The sequence below is a fragment of the Diceros bicornis genome, chromosome 15, assembly GCF_020826845.1.
Source record: "Diceros bicornis minor isolate mBicDic1 chromosome 15, mDicBic1.mat.cur, whole genome shotgun sequence".
NCBI lineage: Eukaryota > Metazoa > Chordata > Mammalia > Perissodactyla > Rhinocerotidae > Diceros > Diceros bicornis.
In genome coordinates, this window is record NC_080754.1 from 18,437,718 (window position 1) to 18,459,715 (window position 21,998).

At 38.1% G+C, this 21,998-nt stretch overlaps 1 protein-coding gene across 2 annotated transcripts in view; it reads right to left on the reverse strand.

Annotated features, from left to right (window-relative positions):
- LSAMP (limbic system associated membrane protein) overlaps positions 1–21,512 on the reverse strand; it is a 589,224-nt gene extending 567,712 nt beyond the window's left edge. For both annotated transcript variants that reach the window (XM_058555836.1, XM_058555837.1), the window contains exon 1: positions 20,949–21,512. In XM_058555836.1, the coding sequence (XP_058411819.1) occupies positions 20,949–21,103 (155 nt within the window). In that variant the 5' untranslated portion in view covers positions 21,104–21,512. The remainder of the gene's footprint in view (positions 1–20,948) is intronic.
- Between the last annotated feature and the right edge of the window lie 486 nt (positions 21,513–21,998).

A 21,998-nucleotide genomic window follows, 5' to 3' on the forward strand; every position in this document is an offset into this window, starting at 1 on the left:
ACTAGGGTCTAAAACAGATGGTAGAAATAGTTGATTTAAAAAAGGAAAGTAGAGTAAAATAAGTAAAGTCATTTATTGGCTAATTCAGAATGAATCAGGGAGCTGTGTCCCATTCATGTCCTGTGGCCACTGACTTCAATTACCCTGGTAAAAAGTCTGAGCTTTATTTCCAGTGTGTGTGGCAGGGATAATGTTCATGTCCTCCTTTCTTTCTCTCACTAGGGTCTGGTGAGTACTAATTAGGCAAAGTAGGTGACATGTCTTTAGAACTTTAGAGTGATAGATAAACAGAATGCTTTTTTAAAGTGGCTGTACACTGTTGGTGCTGAATAAACATTAAATCACACTCAAGTTTTGAGGCTGAGCAAGAAAGAGCAGGTTATAGTTCCCTGGGGAAAGATTTAAATTGCATTCCAGCGTTTTAAGCTAGTGACAAAACACTACTAATTTTCCATTGCCCTACCTTCTCCAACGGACAATTATCCATGAGGGGAAAAAATCAGAGAAAGCTCTTACTAATGAAAGCTGTATGTTTTATAATCAAGTGAGGGTCACAGGATGATGCCGAGTATAGTGGTATGTGAATAAAAGGTGGAACTCAGATAACTACGGGGCAGAAATTATGAGGAATATCTCTAGGTTTTACATAGAGACTCAGCCTTACACAGGACAACAGAGGAGATATTGTGGATTAAATATCATGTTATCTACCCAATAAATCTACAGAACCTAGTAAGTCAAATGCCCTAATAAGACTCTTGGAAAGCCAGGCTTTCCATTCTTCTGATTGATGGAGCTTTGTATGCAGCAAATAAGGCTGGGTGCCAGGTTAATGCTCTACATATTAAGAAAACTCTGGGGACTCTGCCATTTTATTATAATTTCATTTCTCCTGTATGCAGACTTCCATTTTTCTTGCCTTTCAACTAGATTAAATACTGTAAATCACAGCTTTATTGATAGGAAAGGAGGTATTTGCATTACTCTTGAAACTGCCATCCTCAAGACGCCAACTTCACTAACGAAAAGAAAGAGTGGAGTTTGCCAAGCCAAATAAATTGCCTACTGTGGGGGGCTGGGCACTTAGATCTGGTGGTGACACTAAATATTTAAATCGTAAAGCTTTTGCCAAGTCATCAACTCTGGAAACACAATTATCACCCAAAATCAGAAAGAAAGTAATTTCAAAAGAATTGCTCACCTTTGGTACATTGACCGTATAGTTTTCGCCACCCCATACTTACTCATAACAAGGGAAAAATGGAGGTCCTCTTGTCACTCCATATCTTTGGTCATATGTGATCCATAAAATGGAGCACAGCAACAAAAATACTCTACTCTGTATCTACCATTAAAAGAAATTATTGGCACTTGTCCAGCTCCTGCTACTTCTCCAGCTCTGTTTCAGGCAATAGGTGGGGCATGGAAGACAAGGCTTCCTGGAAACAGCAGTGATCTAGACCGGAATCTGCTAATAACTACTTGTTTGATCATATGAAAGTCATTTATTTTCCCTGGAGTTTTATTTCCTCTTCTTTAAAATGCAGAGAATGTGCTATACATGAGTAAGTATATCAATACAAGTATTGACAGAGAGGTTATCCAGACCAATGTACTCGTGTGGTCTCCAAGCTTCCTTGATTCTATGACTTAGGGACCTTGCATTCTAGTTGAGGATACAGAGCTAAAATGCACCACACCATGAGCAAACACTTAAACGCTAAATTGTTTGGTATTGCCTAGAAGTCCCAAAATAAATAAACAAATAAACAAGCAAATAAATAAGGAAAAATAATAAACTGAGGATGGAATAACTAATGGTTTCTTACAGGAGGAAGGGCTTAAGGTGAGTAGAATTTAGGTAAATGGAGGAAAAAAAATAAACCATATATCCCAAAGGAAAATAAAACATTAATATAAAAACAAAGGAAATATGAGCCTAAGGTAACAGGAAACATTCCTGATAAAAAGATAGGGTGAGTATTACAGAGAGATACACTAAGGCCTGACGGTGTTTTGAAATTGAGGCTGATGGGACTAGACTGCAGGCCATTTATAGTCTATTGAGCAAGGACAGGGACTGATGAAAAGCTGTATTTGCAGAAGAATCCAAACAGTGGTGAAAATCTAGAAGGTTAGCCTCTAAGCTCATATTATTCACTGCTCCTTATCCGTACTCAACCCAGTGCCTAGCATAAAGTAAGAAGTCAATACAAGGAAAGAATGAGGTCAGTCATGTACTGACGAGGGTTTGGAATAGAGTGATAGTAGTGGGAATAAAGAAGTCCCGTTACTTAGAGGCAGCTCATTAAATTTACCAAGTATAAAGAAAAATAAAAGCAAGATGACAATCATAATAATAATAAAAACTGTAACAGCACTGCAGCACACTTGGAAAACCAAATCTGAAATGTGAATATATCTTCTGTGACTGTCCTGTGTCTTCTCTCTTCATCCTGAACCCTGGAGCCGTCATCACCATATTTCCTAACTTCGAAGCAACAGAGAGCTGTCAACAGCATAGTAAGGCTGTATCTCGTGGTAAAGAATGATGAGCCAAAGTAGTCTTCAATACAGTGGGGTATAATTATAATTACTAACCTGCCTCGAGGTAAAGAAGTGTGCCAAGAAGTTTGAAAATAAAGATCTCCTGGGTTTTTTTTTTTGGTAGCACACAATCTGATATTGGTTTACTATATAGTAATTATTGTGTCCCCATTTCTTTACTGAAATGCCTGCCTTTCTATTTTTCCTCTGTCCCCGTTCAAGTTTCACCACAACCCTTAAAACTCAGCTCTTTTATTTAAAAAGTCCATAGTAACACATCAGCCCACAGCAATTTTTGCAGAGGCATCTGAACCACCATTAGGCATATACTGCTTTCACTGTTACTTAACTTTTCATTTGTACAAATTTCTTGAGGGACAAGAACAAGTATGGATTCACATTTTTGTGAGGCCTGAAATTTATACAACGTGGAGTCTTTCTTTAAAAAAATAATACAAAATGATAAATTAAAAATTAGAGACAGAGATTCAGAGTAGCCGGCCCATGCAAGTGAAGAGACCCAGACCTTAAGCTTCGCTGTAAATCCACTTCTGTTGGACATTTATTTAATCCCCATAGAATGTCCAGCACAGGGTTATGCATACTAACTACCCATGTTATACTCTTTCCCTTGGCAATTTCATCTAAACTATAGTTTAAACTATCCCCTAAAAGTAAAACAGTTGATGATCCTAAGTAACTCAGATCTTTTTCTGAATAACAGGGCCTCAGATTCACTCATCCATGGCCAACTCTACCTGAATACCTGATGGCCCCTCAACTCAATTTAACCAACAAAATTAATGTTGTTTTGAAATTTTATTTCATTCCATACATCCTTTTGTATCTGTTCCCTGTCTTTCCCACATCTGTATTTCCAATCATACTCTACCTTATTTACTTAGGACTCTCCCACTCTCTCTAACATCCTGTCAGCCTTCTCATCTCCATATTTTAATTAGATCTATCCTTACCTGGTCTAGAATGGTCTGCAAACTTTCTAAATGAGAGGATCCTTTTTTACCAAACAAATTTTCTTATCTCTTTGTAGTTGAGAAACTGTCCAACAACAACAAAAGAAACTACCATAAATTCAGAAAAATTCTAACGCTTGGGAACTGACTGCCTACACCTTTGCTCTGGGGACTAAGATTGAATGAAATTGAGACTTTATCCACAAGGAATTAACTCTGACATATTTAGGACTTTGTTAGATAATTCTTAGGATCCATTGTCATTATCTTTTAACAAGCTCCATTTTTACTTTAGCATCCGCAAATTTTCCATTTGGAAATTGAGACATTCTTGGGAATATTTTCAGCTTTACATACAGATAAGCCACTTTGGAATGGGGCTATCTGTGCTTTCCTGAAATCCTGACACCCGATCCTTCCCTAATCTGTTTGCCCTAACCTGTCTCTGTCTTTTCATTTCTCCCTTTAAATCCCCACTTTTGTTTGTTTGAACTTTCTGAGCTCTTTCAAAACTATTACCCAAAATGCCACATTATGCATTTAAAAGTCACCTGGTTCCACAGGCAAAGCTGTGCATCAATGCTTCTTAGACCATAAATACTGCTAAGGCAATGATGAGGTAATTGGCTAAGTACCTGTCATCTCAACAGGAAAGGGGCTGGTTTCGTACTCTGATAATTGCTGTTTATAAATTTTAACAGTTGAACTTTTAGGTAAATTAAAGTCATTTTACAAAAAGAGATAAAATAAGGCAACATGCATACAAAAATAAGAAAGCAAAAATGCTGAAGTTGGTGAAAGAGATTGGGTTCAGCAGGAGGTGGGAATATGTGTTTACCTAGACACATTGATGGATGCCATTTGTTCGTTGACCTCATATTTAATGGCAACAGAGTTTACCTGAATTATAAGAACAGAGAATCAGACATTCAAGTTCTTTTGCTTCATTATATCTGGAGAAGGCACTTGATATGAAAAGTAAGAAAGTAATACAAACAATGCACTCCTCAGTTTAGAAATAGCAGATTTACCCACAGGCAAATAAAGTCCACGGCCACTGCTATCCCTTTCCCATCGTACTGGAGATCATCTTTGACGATATGGCAGGAGTCAGTAGAGGGAAGGTGCTTCTATCAAATAGCTGGAGAGGTGACTGAGTCCTGTCAGGGCTCAGAGGGAGCCAGGACTGGAGAGGTCCAAGGCCTAGGATATCTAAGCCCTCAGAGTAGGAAGAGAGCCAACAGAAAGCATGGATTTGGAGGTAGCCTCACGTTTTACTCTTTGGGGGAGGAAACGAGGTAACAATTGGGGCCATGTTGACCAAAAGGCTGAAATAGGGTGAAGATTTGAGGGTTAACATAAGAAATCTTGTTTTCATAATTTTCAAATTCAGATGGCAGCAAGATGTTCAGTTAGAGATGAACGTCAGTGGGATGAAGAACCACAGGGTGAAATTCAGGCAAAATTATATTTACATGTGTGCTGAAGTAATAGAAGCAGTTAGAAGGTATAAGAGATGAGGTCACCATTTGACCTGATCAATCTTCTCTATCTCTGTGAAGCTGGATGAATCTAAAAGTATCTTTCTGAGACCAGATTTATCTTGATATTATTCTGCATAGAAAGATGAAAAGCCTAAATAGATCTTCCATTTTAATGAAACACAGTTCCTCTTTGACATGTTTGCAAATTCTCCAGTTGGAAGAAAGTAGTAGAGGTATGAATACTAAAACTCCCTGAAAAATGATTACAGCACATATTTCTGAATGCAATTCTTCATTTGCAATCAAAGTTATAACTGGATGCCAGCAAAAATAAAAAATTAAAAATAAACACACCAATAAACTAGAGTGGGAATTCAGAATATCACAGCATGATAGAATATTAGTGGTAGCCAAGATATGAGAAATCATCCATTTCAACCTTCTACTACATGAAGGGTTTGTTTTTTGTTTCTTTTTTAAATAGCATTTCCTAACTTGGTTACCTGGCCTTTGCTTAAATACTAAAATGACTAAAACTTTACTTCTTTACAAGGAAACCTATTCTACTTGGCAGAATAGCAAATGGCATTTATTAAATAAATACACCTATTGGGGCAGGCCTGGTGGCATAGTGGTTAAGTTCACATGCTCCACTTCAGTGGCTCGGGGTTCGCAGGTTCGGATCCTGGGTGCAGATCTATGCACCGCTTATCAAGCCATGCTGTGGTGGCGTCCCACATATAAAGTAGAGGAAGATGGGCACGGATGTTAACCCCGGGCCCATCTTCCTCAGCAAAAAGAGGAGTATTGGCAATGGATGTTAGCTCAGGGCTAATCTTCCTCACAAAAATAAATAAATAAATAAATAAATAAATAAATAAATAAATCCACTTATACCCATAGATATATATAACTGTAGATCCTTCTTATTTCATTTTTATACTAACTTTCGGAAGTGAGAGGGTAAATATTATTATCATTTTCATTTTATAAATAAAAGACCTGAGGCTCAGCAGGGATAAGTGCTTTGCCCATGTTTACAAAGCTAGTAATTGGTAGAGGTGATACTTGCAGCTGGGTCTCCTGGTTCAGAAGCTGCATTATTTCCATTATGCCGTAAAGCTATTTGATGTTCATTTTCAAAATAATTCAACCCGGTTTGCTTATTTAAGTTATGTTCTATTTAAATTCTAAACTACCCTAAATTCTTTGCTTTGCTTTGCTCTTTCTTTCTTCTTTTTTTTTTTGAAGGAGATGTGATGTAAACACATATACATATTAACATTCTTTTTTTATATAGAGCTACAATTTGCCTCCCCATAGCTTTCATCCATTTTTACCTTATAATTCTGTCAACAAACGGATTCCTCTTATCTTTGTGTCATACATATGGTAGAAAGTTTGCTTCCTGTGTTTCTATCCAAATATTGAACAAAGACAGACTGAGAGAATCCTTTCTCACCCTCAATCAGTATTTCTTTGGCATGATTATCCAATCTATTAAAAAAAAAATCTAGCTCATTACGGACCCATAACCTGTTCATAAGTCTACCAGGAGAAAGTTGTCAAAATACAGATACTCAGAGGGAATGGCATTTCCCTGATCTACCAGTCTGGAATCTTGTTTGTTTTAAAGAAATCTATTTACCATGTTACAATTTGTTCCCAGGGAACCTATGTTGCTCCTAGTGATCACTGCTTCCTTTTCAAACTGTTCTAGTACTTAAGATTTTGTTGTTGTTGTTGTTATTGATTTAGTATTATTTTCCCCTTTTATTTATAACTAGGACAATACTGTATGCCACTAATACTGTGAAAAGGTTTCTGTTTTCTACAGGGTTTCAAATGTTATCAATAACATTTCTACAATCATGTTAGCAAGTTGTTTAATGCCCTGGGTATAATGTATATGAGACTTACAGCTGAACTTGTTTAGATTCCTCTAATCATTTCTTCACATGCTTTGGGTCTTTAATATCAAAAATGATATAAAAGCATAATTATGATCACTTTAATTAATAAACAAATTAAAGTTCTTATTCTTCTCTTTCAGTGGCCAGTCTCTCATCTTCAGCAAGCACTCTTGTGAACAGATCGCTAGATCTCTTGGTGACTTAGAATGAAAGAAAATATAAATTTAGTCTAGAATTGAGATCACAAATATGAAGAATTGACTTCATGTTTTAAAAAAAAGTTATTTCTCATTTAGCTAAGGTAGCATTAGTGTCTATCCTATAATACAAATAAAAAAAATGTTACAAGATTTTATTTCACTCTTTAGGGACTATATGATAGCCAAGATACAATAGAAACAAGAAACAATAAGTCTTACTTCTCTTACAAAATAATTTTAGCACTTGCATAATGATTAATTAAATATAAAAATATTAATCAAAACAAATTAAGAAAGCCATCATATGATGCTTCTTATATATTGTACCTGTTCACATCCTTGATAATCTGGAAAATTTGGTTTTCTGCAATAAACTCCCTCATCATTGGTGCATCAAATTAATTAGGTTCCTAGTAAAGTGTGCTGTGACCCAATTTCACAATAATATTCACATTCACATTTTGTTTATGCAAATTTTATGTACATATAAAAAGCGTATGTATGCTTTTACTTTTTATATACAATTATAAATATATGCAAAAGAAATTAAAAATAAAATAAAAATCTTGTGTTCAAACACATCCAGACAATACAGATTAAGTATATTCATGACACAAATTGTTTACACATCATAACAGATTCTATATAAATATATACTCTTATTTTTAGAACTGGATTTTGAGTTCTGTTATTTTTATACAAGGATTAAGGCATTAATGCAAAAATATTTTTAAGTTTCTTATGCTATAAAATTTATAAGATAACATAGGAATTTATTTGTTTTTAATTTGAGCATATCATCATCCTGCTTATAATATCATATATTTCTTCTGATGCACTCAACCATATTCGAAAACGTAATGTCACTTTCCAACCCAAAACATTAAGAGGCAAGTAGGAATTACACCCATTTTGGCGTTGGAACAATGGAAACTAATTCCCAACTTTATACAGTTAATAGTTTTTGTGGAACTAAAGCCATTTAAATCCCTTGGTGTTCAATCTAGAAGTTTATCTAATCTAGTGATATCCTATAGACTTCAGACAATTCCTTGTCACAGTGACAATATTAGATATCATTTCATCATACTAGAATCACAAAAGGGACAAGAATAGAGAGGAGAAACGGAGTCAACGAAAAATCTATTCATCTGCTAAGTTAACGATTCAGCAATACGAAATGCTGATCTGAAGATATGCTCATACAATTACATCATGAACATGTAGAAGATGACAGCAACTTCGGTTACCTCAAGATGAACATTAGCCACAAGTTGGCAACCGTTTGTGACTCAAACCCCATAAAATAAATAGGCCTGATATAGATGTGCTAGAATGAGGTATGACTAAAGAAGCACAAAAATTAGAAATCAGGAGACCAATTAATTTTCCCAATCAATGTTCTCACATGTAGACATTTGGCTCTGCATGACTTAGCATTGAACTACATCACTTTCGTTTTTATCTTTTGTTCCTAGCAGGGTACTGTGGCACATAGTAGCATGACTAAAGCACAACTTTAGAAAGGATATCAATCATTAGCTTTGGATAACGTCGGACTATAGAAATTCAATATAGAAATGCATCATCGAAAAATTATAATGGAATAAATAGTAATGCGTTACTGTATGAGAAGCTGGGTTGCATTTTTCCTCAGAGTTACAGGCTTTTCCTCTGACCTGATATAAATAATACCTTTGTGCATTATGGCAAGACATACAGAAGGGAATTTGAGATTATTACAAAGTCCACTGTACATTCAAGTTTGAATTTCTCCGGGAGTGAGTAATGAGTTCTACACTGCAAAACCCAGGTAGGCATCATTGTTCAGTATGAATAATTACTTTGAGTCAAATGAGTGCGAGTGATCTGCACCTTGCCTCATTTCACAAGAAAGGAGAACTAATGAGGTGAATACACCTGTTGCACAATTCTGCCACCTTAAGTAACTCCTAAATCCCCAACTTGGCCCCTGAAAGTTCACAGCCACCACTAGAGGGAGAAAGCGTCAGCAGCCCCCAGAAGATATATTCCTTCTTCTCTTACAGCTCCCTGGGATGCTGAGCTCTTCTCAGACATTGGACATGCATCACTGCTAGTGACTCCCAGTTTTATCAGAAGCTAATCTATCAGAGAACGGAGGGTACTTTGTCTGGGAACTTGTGGCTGAAGCTTTGGGATCCCCCTAATATGTCCCCATTTGCCCTTCTTATTCCCTAGAAAGCTGTGCTTGAAAAGAGTAGCTGCATTGGAAAATGTTGAGAGTGTTTCTAGTCTCCTATCCCCCACCACTGATCAGAAAAGAATCAGTCTCTGATTTTACTACTTTACCTTCTTCAACTACACATCCACAATTACTCCAGCGGCAGTTGCTTTCACCACTAACATATTTGGCTTCACTCCCGTCTCCTTCTAATTTGTTTCCTCTTTTATATACCAATTTCTGGTCTGCTTGATTTATGGTATGACTATCCCTCTGCTCAATTCAGTGAACAAATATTTATCTGAGCACCTACAGGTACTAAGCTAAATTCTGGGATGAAAAGGTAAAGTAGATGAGATGCCTGCCTTTGAAGGGCTGATAGTACATTTGAGGCAAGACAAGAGTGAACATAATTCTTTTAAAGTGTAGTAAGTGCTAAATTGAGGTATACATATGATCCAGCAATCCCACTTCTGGGTATATATCTGAAGGAAATGAAATCAGTATCTCAAAGAGATATCTGCACTCCTGTGTTCACTACAGCATTATTCACAATAGCCAAGATATGGAAACTACCCAAGTATTCACCAATGGATGAATGAACAAAGAAAATGTGATGTATATCTCTATCCCTATCTATCTATCTATCTATCTATCTATCTATCTATCTATCTATACACACACACACAATGGAACATTACTCAAATGGAATATTATAAAAATGAGGAAATATTGCCATTTGCAACTATGTGGCTGAACCTGAAGGGCATTAGGCTAAGTGAGAAAAGCTAGATAGAGAAAGAAAAATCCTGCATGATCTCACTTAAATGTGGAATCTAAAAAAGTGAAAGTCATAGAAACAGAGAGTAGAATGGTGGTTGCCAATGGCAGGAGGGTAGCTGAAACGGGGACATGTTGGTCAAAGGATACAAACTTTCAGTTATAAGATGAATAATTTCTGGAGATCTAATGTACAACATAGTGACTGTGGTTAATAATGCTGTGTTGTATACTTGAAGTTTGCTAGGAGAGTGGATCTTGGGTGTTCTCACCATATGCACAGAAAAAGGTAGCTATGTGAGGTGATGGATGTGTTAATTAACTTGATTGTAGCAATCATTTCACAATGTATATGTATATTGAATCATCACATTGTACACTTTAAGTATACAAAATTTTATTTGTCAATTATGCCTTAATAAGGCCAGGGGGAAAAGATATGCAGAGAGGCTACCAGCAATAATATATAGAGTACTTAACCCAGTCTGGGAGAATTAGGGAAGATTTCCCCAATGAGATTGTACCAGGACTAGCCTTGAGCCTGGAAGGAGCAGCAAGGAGATAATCCAGCAAAGAAATATGATGGGGGGCCGGGAGACGGGACAGAGGAGGTTCCAGGCAGAGAGAGCATCATCAACAAAGTTAAGAACCAGCACTGTGTGTGTACAGACATTCATGTGCTGATGAGCAGAGGCTGTAAGTGGTTCCAAGTTAGTGGACACAATGAAGTAGCAGGTCATGGAGAGTTATTCAAGCTAAGGATCTCTGACTTTATGTTGTGGATGGTGAGAAGCCTTTGAAGGATCTGGTGACATTTCTAAATTGATACTGGAAAACAATAGGCCTAGGATAATCAGATGAACTCAGGTCCCTGGTTCTGCCAACTACATGAAGTCTGGAAGGTCCAAGTAGACTACATATATAATCCAGTAAAGCTAGCTAAGACAGGGAAAAGTGAGTAGTGTTAATTCTTACTTCATTTCAGGCCATTGTCTCTATCTTTTCTTCACCCAGCTGGACCAGGATTTAGGATCCTAAACTTATACAGCAAGAGGTTTAAAAGATGGAGCTCAATGCTCTGAGATTCATCTTCATGTCACCCCTGATTACAACAGCTTTGACACAGAGCTTCACTTGTATCCTTCACCACGTTACAGATCTTGGTAACTTGTCTGGGGTATAAGATCCTTATTACTAAGGGCTCTGCTTTGCTTAAGCCCGCCTTTATCCTAAGGACTCTTAGCCTTTTGACTGAGTCTCTACTAGGAGCTTACAGACCTTTCTGTGACATATGTCTGCCTCCCCATGGGGATCACTGAGAGTTACTGACCTGTTATTTTCCCCTGATTGTGCTCTGCCCTTTTCTTGGTATAACATGTTAGACTTCCCTTGGCTCCACCACTCACCTGCTAAGAAAGCTTCATGAGACCTTGTTCTGCATGCTTTACCACAACTCCCAGGCAACTGCAGTAGGGCTTATCATACAGTGCCTCCACCATCCCAGGAGTCTGGTCTAGATCTATGTCCAGTTCCTCCCAGTTTGCCACCATCAGCTCCATTGTTAGCCCAAAGTAAATTTTGCGCAAATTAGAAAAAAAAAAATCTACCTTCCTCAAAGAATTTTAACTACAATCTACAATCACTTCAATGTGTAGAGCACCCCTTAAGGTTGCGCAAAGGATAGCCTGCCAACTGAAAGCAGAGACTGTGACCACAGCCTCGCTGCAGCCATCCTAATCAGGGTCTCTAGGAGGGACAAGTAGTAGGAGACTTAACCAGGCCAAAGATCATAAGTAACAATAAGAAGGTAGTAGGATTTAGGAACTCAAGTGAAGTACTGAGGGCGAAGACTAAATATTTAGATAAGAAATCTGAGAAATAGGCAGAGTACCAGAAGCAAGAAAGAAAGGAATTAAAAAGTTGCATAGGTTCTGCCAAATACAAGAATGGCTTTGAGAATATGATAAGACAGAAGCTGTGTGAAGGAAAGAAAACTCACTTGGTTAAGATAGATAGTGGACACGTGACAGATGAAGCATTTCCTGAAAAAGTCCTCCTTGATCAGGTAAAAGACCTACACAATGAAAACTGTAAGACATTATTGAAAGAGATCAATGATGACATAAAATGGAAAAAATATCCCATGCACATGGATTGGAAGAATAAACATAGTTAAAATGTCCATATTACCTAAAGCAATCTACAGATTCAATGCAATCCCAATCAGAATTCCAATGACATTCCCCATAGAAATAAAAGAAAGAATACTAAATTCATATGGGTCAACAAAAGACCCCAAATAGCTAAAGCAATCCTCAGAAAAAAGAACAAAGCTGGAGGCATCACAATCCCTGACTTCAAAATATCCTAATCAAAACAGCATGGCACTGGTACAAAAACAGACACACAGATCAATGGAACAGAATTAAAAGTCCAGAAATAAAACCTCACATCCATGGACAGCTAATCCTCAACAAAGGAGCTAAGAACATACAATGGAGAAAGGAAAGTCTCTTCAATAAATGGTGCTGGGAAAACTGGACAGCCACACAGAAAAGAATGAAAGTAGACCATCTTCTTTTGCCATACACAAAAATTAACTCAAAGTGGATCAAAGTCCTGAAGATGAGACTTGAAACTATAAAACTCCTAGAAGTAAATATAGTCAGTATATTATTTGATATGGGTCATAAAGTGATTTTTCGAATTCCATGTCTACTCAGACAAGGGAAACAAGAGAAAAAATAAACAAGTGGGACTTCATCAGATTAAAGAGCTTCTACAAGGCAAATGAAACCAGGATCAAAATGAATAGACAACCTGCCAGCTGGGAGAAAATATTTGCAAATCAGATATCCGACGAGGCGTTAATCTCCATAATATATAAAGAACTCACACAACTGAACAACAAAAAAGCAAACAACCCAATCAAAAAATGGGCAGAAGATATGAACGGATACTTTCCCAAGGAAGATATACAGATGGCCAATGGGCAAATGAAAAGATATTCAACATCACTAATCATTAGGGATATGCAAATCAAAACTACACTAAGATATCACCTTACAGCCATTAGAATGGCTATAATCACCCAGACAAAAAACAATAAATGCTGGAGAGGTTGTGGAGAAATGGGAACCCTAATTCACTGCTGATGGGAATGCAAACTGCTGCAGCCTCTATGGAAAACAGTATGCAGATTCCTCAAAAAATTAAAAATAGAAATGCCCTATGATCCAGCTATACCACTACTGGGTATCTATCTAATGAACCTGAAATCAACGCTCCAAAGAGGCTTACGCACCCCTATGTTCATTGCAGCATTATTCACTATAGCCAAGAAGTAGCTCGACTGATGATTGGATAAAGAAGATGTAGTATATATATACAACGGAATACTACTCAGCTATAAAGAAAAGACAAAATTGTCCCATTTGCAACAACATGGATGGACCTGGAGAGTATTATGTTAAGAAAAATAAGCCAAAGAGAGAAAGACAAACACAACATGATTTCACTCATATGTGGAAGATAAACTAACACACGGACAGAGAGAACTGTTTGGTGGTTACCAGGGATAAGGGGGTTGAGGAGCGGGCACAAAGAGCGAAGGGAGGCCTTTATATGGCAACTGACAAATAATAATGTACAACTAAAATTTCACAATGTTATAAACTGTTAAGACATCAATAAAAAAAAATTCCTTCTTTATTAGCACTTAATTGGATGATCCTCCACAGGTAAATGCAGCTTTGATTTGCATGGAAGAGAGAAAAGAGAGGACAGGAAGGAGAGGGTAAAGGAGGAGAGATGACAGAGAGGAAAAGAAAGGAGGGGAGAGGAAGGGAGAAAAAGGAAAAGAAAGAGGAGGGGAGGGCAAAGATGGGGAGAGGTGGAAGAAGGGACGGTAGAGTAAGGAAGAGAAGAGAGAGAGAGACATTTTTAGCATAATTTGGGGTAAAAAACCAGCATATCATGGGATAATATGAAAACCAAGATGATAATTTCAGTGGTACTGTAGAATAAAGAGCTCTGAGGGAGAATCAGGAGACATGAATTCTAGTTCTCAGATAGTCACTCAAATCTTTGGACAATTAACTAAATTTTTCTCTTCCCAGTTACATCACTTTAATATGAGATGGTGGACTGCCTAATCTCCAAGGCCTTTCCTACTCTAAATTTCCACAAATTTATCCTGTAGCAATTAACACAATCTAAAGCACAGTGTTTTCTTTTGTGAAAGTTAATCACTCATTAACTTGAGACTACGTTTTGATTACAGGTAACTACAAAAAAGTGTTCACTCACCCTGCACTCCTGAAAAGAAACTCAACTACATTCTAAGATATCTGTGACTTTAAAGGACTTGAAATAAAATGATACAAACATCTGAGTGCAAATGACCAAACTTGACCACAGAAATAAAAACAGAAAGCTCATTTTATTGAATTTTCTAATTTTCTAAAAGTTATTTCCTACTGTGAATATAATGACAGTAATCTTATTAAGATCTTATGTTTTATACCATTTTATAGTTTACAAACCACTTGGATACATAGTATCTCATTTGATCATAAAAATAGCTTTTTTAGTAGGCCAAGTAATTGTCAGTTATCCTCATTTAATAGCTCAGACTATTTCAAGCTATTTAGATCTTGGCCTTCTGACTACTTGTTGAGTATTCTGAACTTATTATATCCTTGATGAAAAGTCTTTACCTATAACACAAAGACTTATCTATAAGTTTCAGCTAAAGTTGAGATCCTTGATGAAAAGTCCTTACCTATAACATAAAGATTTATCTTTAAGTTTCACATAAAGTTGAGATGAACTCTACAAACATACAACTATTATCTTGTAAATCATATATTTGTGTATATGGCAACATAAATGCACACAATTTAGCCTGTTTGAATGAGGTAACACTGAAGGCATTTTTCTTGCCTAAATATTGCCTCTTTTCTCTCTTAGAGATAGCATTTAAAAAAAAAAAAAACACACAAAACTAGAACTGTTTTGTGTCTTGCCTAATATAAATGAAAGAGAGAACACAAGACAATATGCTTAATAAAAATCAAGATTTAACGCTATTTCAATAGATATTATGTAAATTGGATCCATATTAAAATAAAATCATTCCATTTTCCATGGCATTATAGTTATGAAATAGTGTGGTAAAGAAATGAATCTATGATGATCTTTTTCCTCTCTCCCAATTAAACTTGCATATCTTTGCTGTTGAATGGTTTCCCAAGCCATTCAACATGACTCTAATTTTTTACTACGTATCTATTAAGTGTTACCCCAAAAATGGCTTGTAAAAGAGATCCCTCAGCCAGTAAAGCAGTGGTTCTCAACTCTGTGTACACATCAGAGTCATTTTTTAAAAATATCTATGTCCAGGCCCTACCTCAAACTAATTAAATCAGAATTTCTGAGAGTAGAGTATATGTAGCTTCAGTACTTCCTTAAAAGGTCCCCAGTTGATTGTAATGTGAAGCCATGGTCAGGAACCATCTAAAGCAGTGCTTCTCCAACTTTAATGTGCTTGTGAATCATTTGGAGATCTTGTTAAAATGCAGATTCTGAGTTAGTAGGTCTGGAACAGACCCTGAGATTTTCGATTTTAATAAGTACTATGTGATATTTAAGTTGCTCATCTGCAGAACAGATTTGTAGTAGCAAGAGTCAGTGGTTCTCAAAGTGTGGCCCAGTCCTGTAGAATCAGCATCAGCATCATCTGTTCAAAAGCATATCTCAGACCCTACCAGAGACCTATTGAACCAGAAACTCTGCAGGTAAGGGCCAAGAAGCCCCTTGGGTTTTAACAAGCACTCCAGGTAATTTTGATACATCTTCAAGTTTGAGAAACACTGGTCTAAAAAAAAGAGCTCCCTAAAGTCTGAACAACTGGGTATACCACTAATGCTTTATGCCTGTGTAGCAGTTTACAACTCAGCAAACTTTCCTACTTTACCTCTTCTGAGCTTTCCTAAAGCAATCCCACAGAGCAACTAAAATAGATAGGTTCAGCATTTTATAAATGAAACTGAAGCTCAAAATATTTAAGGGATTTGCTCAAAGTCATGTAGCATGCAAGGACAGATCCAAAATTAGAGCCCAGGTCTTCTGAGTCTTAGAAACGAGCAGGCAGGACCTTCAGAGAACAGGGCAAGTGGCTGTAAGCACTAAGTAATGGCCTGAAGGGAAGAGCTCCCTAAGGCTCAGGTGATGACAGTGAGGGGGGCCAACACACATTCAGGCAACCTCCTAGCAGGTGACTCACGGACATTTGTACTTGGAGCTCTCAGAGACCACAGCAAAATGCACTAACCCTTTTTTTTGCCTGTTTGCTATTATGTGAAACCAGCTTCAAGAAACACAGATATTTAACCCTCACCAACTGATTTAGTGAATGAGTCAGTCACCTTTTGTTGTTTGCTCCACAATTCTACAAATAATTCATTTGAAGTCAAATTATATAGAACAGAAAAATCACCTTAATATGTGGGGGGGAAGCTGTGTGTGTGGGTATATAACTTATGTGTTTTGTACTTATAGAGACACAAATTATCATAATTTGCTTTTGTCACATGAGAGTTGCATGCTGTGTTCCTCAGGCCATAAATGAATTCACAGGTGCATAAACATCCTTTAAAAAATGTATATAATATGCCATATTCCTAGACAATATATAGTATGCTATACTCCATTATTTATCAAATACATTTAATACAAGATTTTACAGGCAATGGAAGGTCATTCAAGTATCAGTAATGACCCATAAGTTTTGACTACTTTTAGTGATTTAGTTACAGAAAAAAAAACTTATAATTGTCACAAACTCTCCCTATGGACTCATGCCCACAAAGTTTGTTTTCAAATAGTGAATTATAAGTGGTAGAAAACCACATACTGTGTCAGAAGTTTGTTGGAGTGTTGACACTTTCTTAGTGAATGTAGGCGTTCCAGATGCCTTATAGAAGAGAAGCCACTTTTTTCCTTGAAATTTGCACAAAATTTTCACATTTTACAAATAATGACATCTTTTGTGTTGTTTCTTCTTCTTTCCCTTAGTGTAGAAACAAACAGGGGAAAAAAAGACCTAAAATTTTGAAAAATGAAAAATTTAACTATCTAAGATAATTAGTTGCTTATGGCTAACACTTATTAGGTATATTTAAATGGAAAAAATGATATCACTATAAAAAGTATTATAATATCCTACAAACATCAGAGTCAGAATTGTGAAATAAATAAAATTTCAATACCTTGAGTTTAAAATATTTAAAATGGCAATAGTGTGAAGTCCCTGCATTTTATCATATATTCATATATGTACTTATGCTAGATATGTCCAGATATGCATGCATATGTAATTTTTACAAAGTTACTTTATGAACAGATACACTGGGATCAAGTATTTTATAATTATCTTTACAGACATATGCTGCTGATATTGAAAATATATTCAATGGACTGTTAAAAATTAAATTTTAAAGGTTGAATTGGAACACTATCTATTTCCACTTTTCCCTTGATTTATCAAGAGAGCTACATGGTTTCAACCTGCCGAGATTAACCAGGAGATGAATCTCTGTGGGTGTCTGTGTGTAAGCGTAGAGGGTTGGAAGGACCAGTGCTAGAAACTCATCCAGTAATTGATGAACGCCTACACTTGTGGGGATGGCAGGGAGGTAGGTGGGCTTTGCTGAGGAAAACACCTGAGACTTCCCAACAAGTAAAGTCCTGTGGGCAAGTGCGTCTCACACTTTCCTATGCATACGGATAGAAACACACATTCCGGTTCAATAGATTAGAAAGGAGCCCCAGACACTGCTGCTGCTGCCACTGATCTGTAGATCACATTTTGATTCTTTGCCTTAGAGATGGAAGATGGTGTTGTGGTTTCCTTTAGCTCTTAAAGGATAATAAAGGGCCTCATAAAGATCTAGAATCTTCTCTGGGAAACAACTGAGTTAGGTTGGTATACGTGAGAGTATCTCTCTTTCCATCTTGTTTTGTTACCTTCATTCTATAGTCTTTATTTTTCTCCCAAAAGATAGAATTACAGAGCAGGACCCCCAGATTAGTATACGCTCTATCAAGGCGCACTTTTACTTCAAAGATCATAATTATACAAAAATGATCATCAGTTCCCAAAAGAAACACTTGGTTCATGGAAGTAGGCAGTGAAGGTAAATGTTGTGGGGACAGTCAGCCAAACTCCTGTCACTGAACCACCAGAATTACAAGCCTCCCTTGTCTCGTGTTGCCATTTCAGATTATTCAGGGCCACAGACTCAGTGAGAGAGGATTTTTCTTCCCCTCGCCATTTCACTTTCTCAGTGCCAAACATCTACTGTGGCTTCCAATGAATCAAGTTCTCCTTCCTCTCCTCCCATGGAAGCTCATGTTCCCAGTAAAATGCCACAAATAAAGTGGAAGCAAGTCTTTCCCAGGCTGGACTTGTAAACAGAAAGCAAGAGCACCATTCTTCCCCAGGAAACTGACCCACAAAGCTTACTGGATTCCATTAAAGAGACTGAGAAGAAGGTCAGCTAAGAAAACAAAGGGAACTCTCTCCACAGTTACTTCTGATAGAGTTCCACCGACCCAGAAATAAAGCCTCGTCCAGGGCAAAGGAAGTAAAAAAGAGGGCACATTAGGTGAGGTTTGGGGAAGCAATGGACTCTCACAGGTGACTTCTTTGGATGCTCTGATTGTCTGTCTTCTCTTTCCCAGGGAATAACTGCTTCTATATTTATTCTCTTTTCTCACTATCCCCATTTCCACATTGTAAATGTCTACTAATGTGTTGCTTAAAAAATCCATTTCTTTGAGCCATAGACACACAGAAGCACATATATACCATATACAGATACTTATGTAGGTACTGAGATATTCATGCCACTCATAGACATAGACTTCTATGCATATACTATATGAAATATAAAAATACCTTTTTTCTTCTGAACTAATATTTAGATGCTTATCTAACTCTTTAATAACTATAGCTTAAGATATAGGTGATGCTGACTTAGAAAGATCTCACAAAGTTCATGGACATTTAAATAAAAACTTATATATCCAAGTATTCACTTCTCTCATATTCAATCTTATAATCAGTGAAACTATTTTTAGGGATAGCATAAATTTATACAGAGTGCTTCACTAGTAAAGGGTTAATGATGTTAGGGAGTAAGAATGTTAGCAATTGAGATGGCATGCTTATGTGTTTGCAAAAACATTTTCTGCATCATGTTCAAATCTCTCTGCAAATAGATAAATTACTCCATAAATCTTATTACTCCATGGAGATAAATCATACAGGCAGGTTTACAGGGCCGGAGAGCTAGAAGGGAAAATCTACTTTGGATAGAAGGATCTTTGGGATTCATCATCACTCAATGCTCAGGAAATGAAGAAAGGGGTACTTACACCTTAGCATTTTCTTAGTTTTTACAATCTGCAGCAACATACACGCACACAACACAACACACACAACACACACACATTCCTCTCTAACAAGGCTAGAGATCCCAAAGCAGGACACTATGACAGCCAACCAAATTTATTTCTGAGAAAAGGAAAGAAAACTTTGCTGCTGTAGGCAGCTCTGCCACAGAACTGCTCCCTGATGCCCCAGGGTTTATGCACTATCAGCTCCTTGCACACAGATTAGAGGTTTATTTTCTATTGTATACCGTTTTTTTATCGCCACAACAAGCAATATGAGCTAGATAGACAGACTGACATTGGATTATCTCAGCTGGATTAAATGAGATTTTAAAAGATCTCCAAAGAGAACATTTTCTCTCATTCTTTTTTTTTTTCTTTTCTTACTCTTCTTCTTCTTCTTTTTTTTTTTTTTTTTTTAGTATCTGATGGAAATTCAAAGAAAGCTAGAAAAAAAGACAAGGGGTATGTGCAATTGGTGGAGGGGGGAAGAGAGAAGAGAAACACAGGAAAAGAAGCTTGGAGCTTTTCAAAGATAGAATCATGGCTAGGTTCCATGCGAGTTTCTCTAGCTCACTGCCCCTTATTGGGGTCAAACTCCCAAGGACTTGGGACTCTTCTTTTCCAAATTTCAATCCCAAATTACATTTCAGAGTACGGCAGAGCTGCACAGAGATAAGACTTTGAGGTCAATAATCAATTTGGAATATCCATTTTATGCCAGGTTAATTCTTTCCTAACCTCTGTGCTTAACACTCCTATCCTTAATATCAGCAATTTGGCAAGTTCCTTTTTTTCCCCTTCTCTTCATTCTTGTGTTGATTTCTATCCACATTCCAGAAAAGGCTCGGTAACCAACCAAAGTTCTACAATTGATTTATTGCTCTCGATGTCAATTAGAAGATCCTTACAGAAACTCTCCTATCTGAACTACTGCTGGGGCAGAGCGAGAGCCTTGATGTGCATATTCACACACACACACACACACACACACAGAACAGAGAATGCAGCACTGTGTGTCACTCTCTGAGAGCCATAATTCAACATCACTTCTTTCTCAATTAAGGGACCCCAACAAAACTCTGAAGTGCAAAGCATCTTCAATTACAAAGGCGAGAATATTGCCCAGTGCCACGAATACCACAGGCGAAGTTAGGCTTTCTGAGTAAGAGAAACGAGGTCCTAAGACCCAAATAACATTTAACTAACCCTGCCGGTCCTGGACGGGGACCAGAATTCCCTTGAAATTTGTCGGCAGATACCTTGCCAGTCAGTAAAAGGCATGCATGCGCACACACACACACACCAGCCTGCAGCATCAGCAGCTGGAGTTCAAGGAGATCACACACACACACTCACGCAGCAGAAAAGTTGCCCGAAAGCCCTACCTGAGGATGGCCGTGTCCCCCTGCCTCACGGTGATGTTGTCCGTGCCTCGGTTAAAATCCACGCTGCGAACAGGCAGTCCTGTGGGAAGAAGGCAGAGCAATCTCAGTAGGACCAGCGGCAACTGTTTCCGATCAGGCTGAACTCTGCCGACCATGGTGGCCACGCCGAGGTGCGGGTCCGTGTACTCTGGAGGGTGTGCGCGTGCTGCTCGCCGAGAGGGCTTTACAAACAGCGGGCTCTCATCCACAGCAGAGGCAGCACGGGCTTTGCCAGTTTGTGGTCCTTTCCACTTTGCCTCTTTCCCTCGCTCAGTCTCTTTTCCCTCTAAGTCTTAACAAAGCCCTCATAAAACCCAAGCGGGGGGGGGGGGGAGTCGAAGCAACACAATTTAAAAAGAGAGAGAGTACAAATATAAAACCCTTGAGAAAAGGTGAAGAGAAGGCTGCAAAGGGAAGGTGTTCTCTGGTCTGTCTGTAGCTGGATGCTCCTTTGCCAGTGTCGGCGCTGAGCTCCTTCGCTCCGTAACCCACTTTCCCGGGCGGGCGAGTGAGCCAGCACCCAGCCTGCCGGGGCGAGTCAAGAAAGCCACAGAGCAGCGGCAGCAGCCCAGAGCCTCTCTCCCCCTCCTCCCTTTCCTGTTTCTCCCTCCAGTCCCTCCCTCTCTCTGCTCGCACCTCCCCCGCCCCCGCGGATTTCAACAGCCCCTCCACGTCATCCCCTCCGCCCTCCCCTCGCCGTGGCCCCTCGCTTTGCACAACTGCCCCCTTTGGCAGCAGCCAGCCTCAATGAAAGCCTGATGCGCCTTTAGGTTGTCAGGACAACAGCTCCATCTGAGGCCTGGCTGATTTCCTTAAGAAGAGGGAATGGAGCTTGGAGGTACTGTGCGAGAGAAAGGGAAGAAGGAGAGAGACTTAAGCTCTGAAAGAACAGGAGGAGAGTCCTGGACTGGGGAGGAGAAGGGTGAGGAAGGAAGGAAACGGAGATGGGAGGGAGAGAAAGCGGGGAAGGCAAACCTTGGCAGACAGAGGGAGTGAAACGGAGAAGGGCAG